Below are 14,299 nucleotides of genomic sequence, written 5' to 3' on the forward strand. Positions count from 1 at the left end.
GAAAATTGATTATGGAAAAAAATTTGAATTAGATGTAGATTCTGACAATTTATTTTAAATTTTGCTTATCTCTTTTGCTTATGTTTTTTATTAACGGATAACATTTAGATTGAGCTTGGTACTGAACTGGATCTGCCTCTAAATTCGTATAAATGCAATCTTCCCAAAGAGCCTACATTAATTAAAACTAGATGCTTAATTTCCCAGTAATCCCCAACTACAACTACATAGCTCAAAAAAATTAAAAACAAAACTATGTACGAAAGGATTTTTATTGAACAAAGATTCGCGTTTGAATTTTGTATTTTTACACCTTATTAGTACGTGCACATTAGTACGTACATGCGTACTGTTTAAATTACATATTTAATGTAATGGTAATACAATGTATATTATGTATGTATGTAGTTTATGTATGTGAGTGGTCGTGTGAATGCGATTGATATAAATATATAGATGTAGCGTGTGGTTAATGCAATTAGCATTAAAATATCGAAAGGTGTGGAAAGTCCCATTGCGCCTTTAATCTGCTCTTATCTCCACAACCACACATACCCTTGGGCTGCATGGGTTGGGAGGCAGGGGACCAGGGATTACATAAACAAAAGAATTTAAAATGTATGTCTTCGAAGGGAGGCTTGTCTCTGGTGGTAGTGATTGGTGTAGTGGTAGGTATAGTGCGAATGTCGCTTAAATGTGTTCGATTAACTCTCGTTTTGGGTTTGCAGCATCATCGTCGTCGTCGTCGTCGTCGTCGTCGGTGATCTCCATCTCGTTGAGCAATGAGTTCCCTCGTGTACGCCTTAATATTCGTTGGCAAATCCTGCTGGCCTGCCGCTGCTCCGATCGCATGTGCTGCTCCTTGTTGTGTGTACGTAGGGTAAGGGTAAGGGTTATGCGTATATGGGGGTAGTACGATTTAATTTTTTTGTGTCTGTTTTTTTTCTTGGGTTTTCTTGCGGTTTCTCCTCCATCCCGCCATTGCGCCACTAATTGTGCTGGGGATCCAGATCAATTCCCGTCGCCATTACCATAGTCCCGACGAGTAGCCGCCTGGTGGCACGCGATTCTTGTTAATCATCGGAGTGCCACCATGGGAGGTGTCCTGGCGGTGCTGATAATCGGTGCCTCCGGCCTTGTAGCCCTCACCGGTGACGGGGTTGCCCTCTGCAGATGAGAAGAGAGATTTATTAATATAAATCTAAAACTGAAGTCATTAACTAGGGCTTAGAAACCTAATAACTAATCTAGATAAGCTAGAACGCGAAATTGGTTGCAACTAAACATATAAAGAAATTAAATGGGATCGTGAGGCTACTTTGCGGAAATCGGGAAAGGAAAGCGTGTAGATAGGTGGACAATCAACCATAAACCCATCGCCCACCTCGTATCTTGAGCTTCTTTGGCTTCAGTCCACCTACACCATCGCCGTTGAGGCCCAGGCCCGTGATCGGGTTGCGAGAATCATTACGGCAAGCTTGCACCGGATCCTCTACATTATCCGGACAGGGATTCAAGGGCTCCAGGAGATTTGGTGCTCCCTCCATCTTGTCGAGCGAATTGGGCCTTTCGGGATTGTTCCCAGAGTCTTTGCGCGTTTGAATGGCCTCGTCGCGTTGATCAGACTCGGTATATTTGTAGTTATCAGCCGGAACGTCTCCCACTTCCTTATCCACACACAACTGATCGATGGCTAGTCCTTCGGCCTGGCTGGCGACAGCGCTGATGGGGGCAGTCTCGTTCTCAACAGTCAGGGGGGCAGGCTCCTCGCGTTCAACTGGAGCAGATTCTTTAGGCTCTGGAGCTGGAGCTGTTGCTGCTAAGCGGAAGGTGGGAGCGGGAGCAGGCGGATTGGGAGGGATGAGGGTGAGTCCCATCGATGGACACTACCAATACTCACTGCTCATATTGCGGTAGACTTGACCCGGAACGAGATACGACACAACACGGACACGAAGGGCGAAGAAAACGGAAGACGGTTGCAAGATTTGCGAGTTTTGTTTTTAGTGCGTGTGCGCAAGTGGTAGAAATATATTACAATATATATTTATTTAAAAATTTAACACAACGTGAATCACAATTTCGTTTCGATATTTCTTTTCAAAAATTTTGGTTTTATGCGCAATAATTGTAATATCGATGTTACTAGTTGCCGCTCTGAGATCGTACTGAATCTGTTCCCAGCTCACTGCTGACAGTTCCACATTCGGTTCGATTTCAATATCCAGCGACTACTATATATTATATACATATGCTCTCACCTGATCTGCTCATCTTGAGATTCTCGGTCGAGGACGACACCGAAGATGAGGCCGAAGACACGGATCCGCTCTTGCCATTGTAGTGGCCATTGGTGGCGGTGGTCAGCAGCTTTTGGGCGGCAGCTGCCTCTGTGTTCTGCCCGAAGGGAATGCTGCTCTTCATGTGGTTCTTGCCAGGGGTGATGGGGCGCGAGGGTTCACCAAACAGCCGAGAGTGCGAGTCGACGGTCTTCTGGCCGCGACGCGGTGCATCACCTGATTATCCGGATCGTCATCATTGTTGGATTACAATTCCAGGGGGAAAGGCAAAACAAATTGGGGGAAACCAAAGAAAATAAAACAATCAAATTAGTGGATTTGTGTCGGAGAGTAGAATGTTTAAATTAGTTTCTTAATTGTGTTTGACAAAGAGGTACAAGACTAGGAAGGTGGAAGGTGGGTTAGTGTACATAGAGAACTTAATCATATATTGCTATAAAATCATTAAAAATTATAAGATGCTTCCCTATATATGTATTTTAGGAATATACATTTAATTTCAAATTGATTGGAATTAATATATGAATTATTTACATGAAGTCTTAGCTATAAATGAGTAGCGAGAGGTAAGTCCTCATTGGTCTATTTACAAATATATCAACGTCCTATCGAAAATATGGTAATAATTAATTATTAAGTCAAGATCCTATTTAATGTATTCTAACTTAATATCTTTATGCCTGAGTTTAACTTAAGAACTTTAAAAACATTCTTTTTACGCTTAATGGGGAAACCTCTCCTGCATGTAAAGTACTTGTTACTATTAAAAAAAAATGTACCAAATTAAAACCTTTACAATTTCCTAACTATTCTTTTGTTTTTCTTCATTTGTGCGATGAATGGCAAAGGTTAACCAAATTCAAAGAGAAAAGCCTTGAGTTCTTTTGGCTTTTATCTGTGTGAACCCAAAATGTCATCGGCAGCAGGTGGAATAAAGGAAGCAAACCGGTTGCAATGGCAACTTCTTGAATGTGGAGTGGGGGACAGTAATACTCTTTGTGGGAAGTGGGTGAGATGGGGAGTGAGTTTAGAAGGAGTGGGGATTAGTCGAGGAGTATTCTGTGCCTAGTGCAAACTGAGGATTTGAAATTAGCACAAAACAACAGCAACAACTGACACACAACAACGAAAGTAAAGTGAACACAATTTTGGGGTTAACACTGTGTAAAGAGGACTCTGTGTGCAGTTTTGTTTCGACATGAATATATATGGGGGATAGAGGAGGAGACATAGTTCAAGTACCAATGAAATAGAATCTGTGAGCTCCTTGTCGTACTGCAAAGATACGTAGAAAAAGAAAAGAAATATAGAGCGGGGGTAGGCGGAGGAATTAAAAATAAAAGTAGAACGAGAACGAGAACAAGAACGGGAAGAAAACGATAGACATTTAATAAGCATTTAAAAATCCAACAGAATCCATCATCTAAGGACGTCGTCTTAAGCACACTTTTCCAATCAAAATTAAAAGCAAATCAAGATCTTTTTCTATTCAAGGAAATATCACACAGCTTTATAATATATAATATTTGAGGTATATGGGGGGGTCAGGACCTTCAAACTTACCGTTATTTTTCACTCCATTATCTTTCTCGGCAGCAAAAATGTTGGATACCATGCGATTCTTCACATTCCTGGGGGTCTGCGGCATCTCCGATCCAAAGATGTCGCTCGATCCGCCGCCCGGAGGCCTCAGCACCCTGCAACAACAAAAAGAAAGGAGAGGAGAACTCATTAATTACAGGCTAATTCTTCCACGCTCCGTAATTGATATGGCACAGTGCATAATTCAAAAATTTCCACACGCTTTGCTAGGATCGAGGAAAACTTAAGCTCAGCGCATTTAATGTCTGTGTCTAATCATCACCACAACACCGTGGACTCATCGAGTTTAAGTCGGAGCTGGCTGGGTGAGCACTCAATGGGCATTAGAAGTCACGCCAAGATGCATCTCCCAGCGTTCCATCCAACGTCCCATCTCTTCCCCAGCTGCATCGCAATTAAGTGGAAACCCTGGCATAAAGAATTGCATCCGAGACAAAGCCTGGCCAAAAATGTTATGCTTTGTGGCATTCGCTAGCCACTCAGTCAGACAGACAGTCCGTCGACGTCCACGCAACGTTGCCCAAAACCACAGGCTACTACAGTGACGATCGGTACTGTAAGGTGCCAGATCCCAGCGGGTACTTGACTTGGTTAATGATTTTTAATTGAAATTGATCCAGGTAAGGCAACACGATTAAATGAAAATATAAATACATAATACATAATAATGTAGAAAACAATAAGGAAAAAGTTGTAGTCTTGCAGGTATGTGTACTTACTACCTCCTAGATTATTTAAGTTCATTATATACATTTTTAAACTACATTTTCCTATTTCATTTTTATAGTTTTCCTTGTCAAATTTAGATATTAAATTTATCTCTTCCCTGAAGCCCCAAAAACATTTGATAATTTAATTCAGTTAAGACTTGCAGCTGTCTGGCAATTGTGAGCCGCACTGTCAGCCGTCGAAGACGACGTCTAACCGAGGGTAGCCGAGAGTAACCAAGTATCCAAGTATCCATGTATCCATGTATCCAAGTAACCAAGTATCTGAGGTTTCTGTGAATGCATTTTACTGCCGCCAGCATGAGACGTCAATTAAACTCTGCAACAGTTAGCTGAACTGTGGATGCTACCAACTTATGCAGCTCCATCTCCGAGTGAGTCCAACCTCAGCTCCATCTCCAACCTCAACTCCATCTCCAGCTCCATCTCCATCCTGGTGATTCGTTGCATTTGCCCCCAGGCTCTGAAAGCCAAAGACCATTCACTTGTCAACATTTGCTTTTGGCCGCTTTGCTAGTTTACTACTGCAAGACGCCTTCCTTGGGGCGTCAATCAAATCAGCGGGCTTTCAGTGTGTTAAAAGATTGCGTTTTTCTTTCTGCTTATTTTTTTCTTTTTTTAAGCACCATCTGCAGTGTGGCACGCACTGCCGGAAAGTGAGAGTCGTCGCCGCGCATTTCCCGCTGCTTTTGTTACACTTTTGTGGTAATTAACGAAAATTGCATTGCAATTACTGTCGATTAACGCCGCGGCTGCTTAAACAAAGCCAATGTGGCGCCGCAAATAGCATAAATAAATAGTAGAGACCCAGTTAGGCTCTCGTTTTGGGTATTAAAACTTTCTACGCGTAGAATCCGAAACCGAGGAGTGCAGCGGAAAGGGTCCGAGAAAGAGGCTAAGGTGCGTCGTCTCTGCCTTCCTGCTAGAAAGTGCAACCCAATTTGCGTACTTCGGCGGAAGAGGAAGAGGCCGCTGCTGTGGCTGCGCCTAATTAATTATACTACACTGTAGTATGCCCCACGCCCCATGCCCCTTCGGGCTTTTCTTGGCCCCCCTCTCCCCAACCGAAAAACATGACAAAGCGTCAAAGCGCAGGCCGCAAAGGCAAAAGCACCGTTAAGCGGCCAGCCGCAAGTGTGTGAACTGCTCAAAGCGGTGGCAAGACGGGGGGCAGAGGTGGGATTAAGTGTCACACTCAGAGAAAAACATGGTATTGAAATTGCTCTGAAGAGCTGGAGGTGAAGGTGTGTTCTTAGTAACTTTAAGCTATGTTCAAGAGAAAGTAGAAGAAACCTTTAAGGCATTTGTTAATTATAATTCATTGTAAAGATTTAAATTCAATAAATCTGTATAAATCTATATATAACTTTATATACTTAAATTATATTTTATCTGAAAACAGTTTCAAAACAGTAACTGCAATTATTTTATTTTTAACCTTGCAAGGTATTATAATTTTAGTCAGAAGCTAAAAAGGAGTGAAGGAGTTATTTCCGCCCCTATAAATCATATATATTCTTGATCAGCATCAACTGCCGGATCGATCTAGCTATCTCCGGCAGAAATTAATTTTTTTCAAAAATTCTTAAATTTTATAAGGGGTTACATCTTTAAAATTGTCAAAAGTTGATAAAAAAATTTCAATTTAACATTAACATCAAATTTTTTTAACATTTTAAATGGAGTATGCAGATTTATTACTGTAATAAAAGGCAACATAGGACTGCTTTCCGAATTAAAATTAATGCTTTTTTGGCTCAGTTATGAGTTATTTAAGTTCTGATTTAAAGACATATTGTCATAGAAAATAGTTGACAAATATCGAATCAAGAAATGTTATTAGACCTTTGGTCAGAAGCTTCTAATTCACGAAGGAGTCATTTCCGACCTTATAAATCATATATATTATTAAACAGCATCAACAGCCGGATCGATCTAGCTATGTAAAAAAAATATAAATTTTTCAAACATTTCACATTTTTATAAGGGGTTACATCGTTAAAATTGTCAAAATTAGACCAAAATTTTAGTTTTCTTAAATTTTAAATTGAGTAACCAGATTTTTTACTTTAATAAAAACTAACATAGGACTGCTTTCCGAATTAAATTTAATGCTTTTTTGGCAGAGTTATGAGTTTTTAAAACTTTAATTTTAACGAAACAATTTTAATATTAAAATATCAATAAATATTGATGATATTGATATTGATTTTTCAGATAAACACAAAATTATAATTGAAAACAAGAAAGGACCCCCAAAGGTTAGTTTTTATTGTCAAAACTCCTCAGATAATTATAAACCCTTTCACCCTTTGACTGAAAAAAAGAAATGTGATTCGCTTGATTAGATTGCCAAATGATTTTCTGCCCTAATTAACTCTTCTAGATATTTCAGAGAAATCTGGTATTGTAATTAGCTTGACAAGATATATGATGTATCTATAATTAATAAACAATTTTGCAGTGTAGCATTGTCGCGTGGGGAAATCACTGAAATGAAATATCTGGCACTCGCACAGTTCGGGTTGGATTGGTGTGTGTGGGGTAATTGCGATCATAACTGTCGCACACTCCATAGGAGTGTGACTCCAACTGCGACTCCAACTGGAAGGAGGAGGCCTGTGTGTGTGTGTGTGCAAAGTGTTCTTATTAAAATGTCTTCAGGCTTGTTAGCACAGGCAGCGAAGCGTAAAACTCTTCTTTTTTGTTGAACTCTTTCCTTTTTAACAAAAGACTTGTTTCTCCCGCTTTTCTTTCTCTATTTTTATTTGGTTTTTTTTTTAGTAGGATTTCTTCTTCTTTTTTTGGACCGACACAGGGTTGTGAGGAAAAACTAACAAAGCAACGGTAAATGGGCAATTTTTGCGCAAGTGACGAACAAGTAATAATTATTTAAACAGTTAAGCCGCCGCCATCCAAGCCAAGCCAAGTGGCCTCTCATTCATTCACTCACTCATTCATTCATTCATTCATTCATTCATTGCCTGTGAACCTACCTATGTTACCTACCTACCCACCGAATGCGGCCCGATCAAATGGAAAGCGAAAGTTGCGTTTCAGTTTGACTCTAACCCGGGCCATGCCACATGTGGCATGCTCACAATATCATGCATTATTGGCAATGCGGTGAAAAAAAAATATGCTGGCCATCTTAATGGTTAGCCAGTTAACCGGGCCTACAACTAATTACCATCCATCTGCCAAGCAAGCTAGCTCAGGTCAGACCCTGGCCTCTGCCAAATTCGGAGGCTTTGCTCTTTTAATGGCCTCTGGAAGGGGTTATATGTACATATATGTTAAATGCTTCTATCGCCCATAATAACCAACCATTGTGTGTACCCCGGAAAGTGTCGCAGTTTATTTCTTTCTTTTTTTTGGCATGGCTTCCGTTTGAGCTGGTTTTAGCTGCTTATACACTTACTTTCCACATACGCACGCAGTCGCAGTTGTGACTCGATGTGGCTTCCCCGGAATCCCAGTGGCAGCCACTATCCCTTGGGTTAAGTTGCATTTAACCCATTTATGGGGTCTGAATGCTTGGTTATTTTAACTCCTAATATGTATTGATTATTGGTTAAATTCTGTGTTCAGTGGAAACATTTTTGCTTATTTAAATACAAGGTAAAGAGTCAACAATTGTGGCTGTGCCAGCTGGGAACCCAATTGCTTTGACTCAATTTGAAATATGAGCCAAATCGAATGGCCCAATCCCCAGGAAACAGCAACCTTTCACACACCAGGCGCCTGCGGGTCCAGATCTGACTGCGGACAGCGACACAGACCTGACCACCATCGGCACCACCAGGTGGAGTTGGGAGTGCGCAGGTGGCTCCCAATTGAAGGAGTCCGGCTACGAGCTCGATAGTCTGAGAGCCTGAGAGCCTGAGAGCCTTCTCCCTGTCCTGGGTGATGACAAAAATTAATGTATATCGACAGAGCAACTAGGCACTGGCCAGGGGCAACAGGAGAGCAACAGCAGCAGCAGAAGAGGCTGCTTCAAGCGAAAGGTAATGTGGCATGGCATGGCATGGCATGGTGCAGCGGCAACAAAATTTGAAAACAACCTTTTCGGGTAAAAGTTGTTCGGGTTGTGCATATAGAAAATACTTGGCTCAAAGTGATAGTTGTCGCTCTGATTTAGTTTGGCTTTAGTTTTTTCTCCTTTCATCTTCGACTTGACTTGGCTCTAGGCTATTTTTTTCCCCCATTTTCTCCGTTCCTTTAACCGCTGCGATAATTGTTTTATGTTTGCACACTCACTCACAGGGGCTTTTCCAGATTTCCCTTTTACCCACAGCCGCCAATTAATTACAACACCAAGGGGGCGTGTCGCCGACCAAAGTCCAAGCCAAATCATCGTCGATATGCCTCTCTCGATTTTAAATTATGAAATAAAATGTTACTTTCTATATGGCGCTTGACCTGATAAAAGCTATACGCTATATTTTGATTTCACATTTTCTTTAATACTCTTTGGCCAAGAAGGGGTATAATCAGGCTTATGGAGCGTTGCTTTAATGTAACATTATAATTGAATGTATTCCCCCTTGTATTTGTAACGAAATAACCATTGGAAAATCGGTATAATAGATAGATATTTTAACAAGTTCGATAAGTCGATAATCATCTTAATGTAAATTTCGTTGTCGAAAGCAGACTGCAATCATAAACATTACTAGAAACCAATATCTTTTTTTAAAAAAGCGTATTTCTTGTTCGAGTTAACTTCAAGAGACCCACGTTGAGCTTCATAAACTTCAACGCCAAAATTCATTACGACAGTTTTCTAATTAACCAACTGTCAAAATTTGTTTTTACTTTGCGAGCGCACAAGTAAAATTGGAAATCGGAGATCTGCTTCCTCTTCTTCCGTTGAAAAGCTGTTGGGAAAACTTTGTTGTGTGTATTGACAGCGTGTGGGAAAGCGACAAAGACACCACAAAATAAAACTAATGTATTTGGAGCATAACGCATAAGAAGCTTATTTTCTGTGTTCCTTCCTAAATGCATTCCCAACTAAAAAAGAAAAACATTTCATAATGAAAAATGGAGGTGTGAAAACCTGCATCTTTTCTTCTTCTCCTGCTCGATCAGCCTGTCTTCTGTCTCCCTGTCAAGCGTTTGCCGCTTCTGGCCAAGAGACGCATGGAAAAAAGCCAAAAGGAAAAGGTGAGGGGAAAAATCCAGAGACAAGGCTGAAATGGTTGTCCGCTGCCAAGCCAAAGTTAATTTGTTTCTTTTTCTTTACCTTCTTTTTTTTTGGCTAATGCCAGAGTTGTGGGACAAGGAGGAGCAGGAGGCTGGGTCGGATGCCTCATGTCGTTTTATAATGAAGTTGCCGCCTTTTGGGGGAGAGGGGAGAAGGCAGCAGAGGCTCCCCGTGCAACTTGATTAATTGCAATTGATTTTTATGACTTTGTTTAAACCTGGCAAGCTGGCAGCTTAATTCGCTCTTCGAAGGGGGTGATGGTGGGTTAAGCATGAGATGGGTTGGGTTGGGTTGGGTTTGGGTTGCTCTCGACTTTCCCGGGAAAGGGTCAATGCTATTTTCACTACGTCTGTGGAATGTTGAGGCATCCCCTTCCTCTCTCTCTCCCTCTGTTGCTTTCCGAAGGGGGGTTTTGTTTGCTCGCCGAGAGCAATCATGCAATAAAAATGCACAATTTACTGCCAGTCAGTCGGAGGCCTCAACTTTATGGTTTAGTCCATAAAGCATCGGTTGTTATGCTGCACTGCACCTGTACATCATGGAGATGGAGCTGAAGCTAGAGCTGGAACTGGAGCTGGAGATGGAGCTGGAGCTGGAGATGGAGCTGGGATGGTAGGTTCCAGTTGATTCGGCTCATTTCGAATGTCCGGGTAATTGTTTATCGGACGAGTTCACTTGATGTGTTTGCCATCGTGGCTCTTGCAGTGCATTTATTATCGAGTTTTTTTGGGTTTGTTCGGACTCATTACGTTTGCCTTCCTGCAGTGCTGCTCCAGTGCATCGCCGCACTGCATTTGATGCTTCTGCTTCCTTTTGTTTCATTTAAAACGTGTCCCGTCCGATTCGTGCAACCGCAAAACTGCCAGCGAATCAGAAAAATAAATAAACAAAAACCTAATGAAAATCCCAACTGAAGCACGAAAATTGTATGCGGTTTTCTTCTATTGTTGCAGGCACTTTTGTTATGATTGTCTGCCGCCCAGTTTTGATTTACCTAAAAACGTTGATTAGTCGAATCCATTATAATTGCCGCCGCTTCAAACAAAGCCAAATCAAGCCAAACACACAATGAAACAGTGAGTTATGTTTGCAGTATGTTGAAGAATCTACTTTCCCCGCGGTGATCAAAAGGAAGGGGGAGGAGCTGCCTGGAGATCACTCAAGCGCGGTATGTTTACCGTTGCTTTCCACTCAAAAGCTTTTCGAATCCAATCAGCTGTGGCCGGCCACTATCTATATCTATATCTATATCTATATATATATATCTCTATCAATCGGTGTAGTCAGGCATTCCAGAAAGCGATATGATCTACATTGTAAGCGAGATCAAATGATGATTAATGTAAACGAAAGAAAGACTTTCAAATTGGTCGTCGATTGCAAAAGTTGAGACCAAAGAGGTTTCATTCGGAATACAACTGAGCTTAAATGATTTAAAGATTGAATGCTGAATAATTAATAAAGACCTATCAAGGTTAATCGTTAATAAAAGGTATCTTCAATACAATACCAGAAACTTTAACAAAAGAAGAGGCTTCTTTAAACTTTTATTAAGAATAGTAACTCAAACGGGCTATTATTCCTTTTTCTTACATATTATCAATCTTTAGTCAGCTAATTTAATCCACATAAATCAAGAAGCATTTCTGACTTAAGAAGATTCTTCAGTACAATTAGTTGCATTTTTTTAATAATTTTTAAGGAGATTGTTACAGAATTTTTTTTCTGATACATTCAGGTAATATCTTATCCCCAAGTTTATTACCTTTAGAGATTCCAACCTATAACCTATAACCTATATTACATATACAGATAATAATTAAGATCCATATTATTACCTTTGAAGTACATCTTTAAAGCTTATCTATAAACACAAATACCAAATCTAACAAGAAGTAATCTCCTGCTGAGATCCCCGGATTAAGCACGACTTCCTCCACTCATGATTCAAATACAATTTAAATACCAGGTCCACGCACTTTTCCCCCATTTCCCCCTCTCTCAATCAAAGCAATAGTATTTAAATTGAAATGTTTTCCTGGTCAGTCATGGTTGTGAAAAGTGTCGGATGTCAGCGGGATAGGGAGTGGCTTTTCCCCCGAAGAAAAAGAAGAAGATGATGATGGTAATGATGATGATGTGCAGGAAGACTGAAGAGCAGAGCCTCAAATCAAACCGCAGCGGGTGGTGGCTGTGAGGTGTGATTAATGGACGCCCAGAGTTGCAGAGATTTTGATGAAAACTCATAATTGGACAAAGCACAGGAGGAGGAGGAGGAGGTTGGAGAGTCGGGACTAAGCCGCAGCCAAAAGATTGTCAATTATCGATAGTGTTGGCCTGCGCCCGATGAATAATTATCGATTAGCCGTGCGGTTGGTTGGCTTGCAGTGGCAGTTGCATACAGTTTCCCGCGTTTCCCAAGGAAAGTGCTCGAGAGGAAAAGTTGCCGGCATGTAGATGCCGATAGCAGTGATGCTGGCATTTTTATTATTATGTATATGCGTACGTAAGCTGGGATCGGCTCCGTAAATTGTGCATTTCAGAGCCAGAGTTAAAGCCAAAGTCAAACCATACCAGAATTGCAGGCATATACATAGTACGTACACACACTCATCGCTCGGCAGCGAAAGTTGCAACTGAGAGAGTTCGTACCGCTTTTAAATATGTAATTAATAAATTTGTATTGATTAATTTGCGGCTTTTGTGCGAAAGCGAAAGGACTTTCTAATATATTCATTTCACAAGCACAGAGCGACAACAGTGCTAGCTCCTCCTCCGATGAGAGGACACTCCACCTTCAAATCGATGGGAACGAGGCAACCGCATACCGAGTGACAGGCACTCTGAGGTACAAAATCCATCAGAAAAAAGCAATGCTTATGGTATATATTATATATAGTATATATTTTTTGGGGTTGCTAAGGGAACTCGGCCAAAGTTTTTCGTATACCTCGCTCTTCCTGCCCCCCGTTTTCCGTGTCAACGGGAATTACATTGACGCAGTCAGAAACAGAGTATTCTTGGGAAATGTGTTTGATTTCCTTTTCGGTTCTGTCAATAGGTCAGGTTAATGGCTGATGGAGGGAGAGGTGTGCAGATTTCTGTTGATTACTGAGGGAATGTTCGGGTCCGCATGTTCTGCAATCATTTACATAAATGTTGACTTGGCAACTGGCTATACATTATATTATATATTTATGGCTATAAATATATATGGAAATACTTGGATTTGTTTGCAGAATGAGGTTAACTTCAGGTTGCAAACAGTACTATCTATATAGTACATGGATATGCATGGGCATTGTGCGCAGGAATTCAAGCGTATAATGATCGTCAGATGGATAGACAACAGAGACAATGCCATAAAGCAAAATGAATTGTCATGATTTCCGCCGCTTATACAACCCAACAAAGAGCGACAATTCAATCCCGATATCTTGGCGCGTCGCACCTTTGAGATTTAATTTGATTGTTTACAATAATAAGTCACGGCTTTGCAGCCAAAGAAAGGGGGACAAAACGTTCGCTCGAATGCAGAGAAAAAGTATATTAATCATTTTCCACCAAGCCTCCAGCGGGAAAGTCCAAGTCCAAGCTGGGAGTGTGTGTGTGTTCGTTACACAATCGCAATCAATGACAATGATTAACACATTTTCCACACTTGGCCCCAGCCACCCATCGATGGACCATAAAATCCAGCAAATTGTTTATAATGCACATGGCACACATACGGAAAATTGTTTCTGTTTGGTTTCTGCTGCGACCAAAACTAATCTCCCAACACGGCCCGCGGTGAGCAGGAGCGGGTTCAATGTCCGCGGACAGTCGAGCGGACAGACGGACAGACGGACAGTTGGGAAGCGGGACTCCAGCGTCGTCTTGGGACAGGTACGAAACGTAAGCGTAGTAAGTAAACGGAACCAGACATTGGCAAAAAGCATTTCGGTAACGATTTTTGTTGTTTTCTTTCCCGCCGGACGGGACGAAGAGAGGCGGGAAAATGGGTGGTGCTGGGCTTGGCCAAAAGAATTGCATGCAAAAAACAAAAAAGCCAAAAAAATATACGGAAAAAGAAAGGCCTGCACACACACACAAACGAAAAGGTGGATAGTCGATGGAGGAAATACCCTCGAACAGGCACACAAGCCATAATTCGATAATGATTTTATTAGGGAAAAACATGATTGCGGTTGAATATTAAATAATAAACATTTCATTATACTTGCATAATACACTCTCAAGGCTTGTTATGTCTCAATGCAGTTGAAATTTACTTGATTTGAGCAATTTCTTGAAGGAAAGTAAAATGTTTTTATGAAGTCATTTAAATAAAATAAATTACTGACCATTAAAACTCAAATAAACCTGAGGAAATCTAAGTTTACAACTCTTTTGAAGTGGATTTTAAATGGGGAAATTAAAGTTGGAAACATTAATGCATTTTCTTTTGGCCAATAAAA

General features: G+C 40.9%; 1 protein-coding gene across 12 annotated transcripts in view; it reads right to left on the bottom strand.

The window, feature by feature from the left end:
- Positions 1 to 254: 254 nt before the first annotated feature.
- Jupiter (microtubule-associated protein Jupiter) overlaps positions 255 to 14,299 on the bottom strand; it is a 32,774-nt gene continuing 18,729 nt past the window's right edge. For 2 of the 12 annotated variants that reach the window (XM_086840455.1, XM_086840453.1), the window contains 6 exons: positions 3,864 to 3,997; positions 3,543 to 3,575; positions 2,262 to 2,516; positions 1,901 to 1,918; positions 1,385 to 1,819; positions 255 to 1,167 (listed from right to left, as the gene is read on the bottom strand). In XM_086840455.1, coding sequence (XP_086696581.1) covers positions 1,028 to 1,167; positions 1,385 to 1,819; positions 1,901 to 1,918; positions 2,262 to 2,516; positions 3,543 to 3,575; positions 3,864 to 3,997 — 1,015 coding nt within the window. In that variant the 3' untranslated portion in view covers positions 255 to 1,027. Of the gene's footprint in view, positions 1,168 to 1,384; positions 1,820 to 1,900; positions 2,183 to 2,261; positions 2,517 to 3,542; positions 3,576 to 3,863; positions 3,998 to 14,299 lie in introns of those variants that run through there. The other 10 variants (XM_020955800.2, XM_086840456.1, XM_020955798.2 and 7 more) reach the window with 7 other exon arrangements.

This window comes from Drosophila serrata, unplaced genomic scaffold, assembly GCF_035046125.1.
Source record: "Drosophila serrata isolate PLE 108 unplaced genomic scaffold, ASM3504612v1 contig_382, whole genome shotgun sequence".
NCBI lineage: Eukaryota > Metazoa > Arthropoda > Insecta > Diptera > Drosophilidae > Drosophila > Drosophila serrata.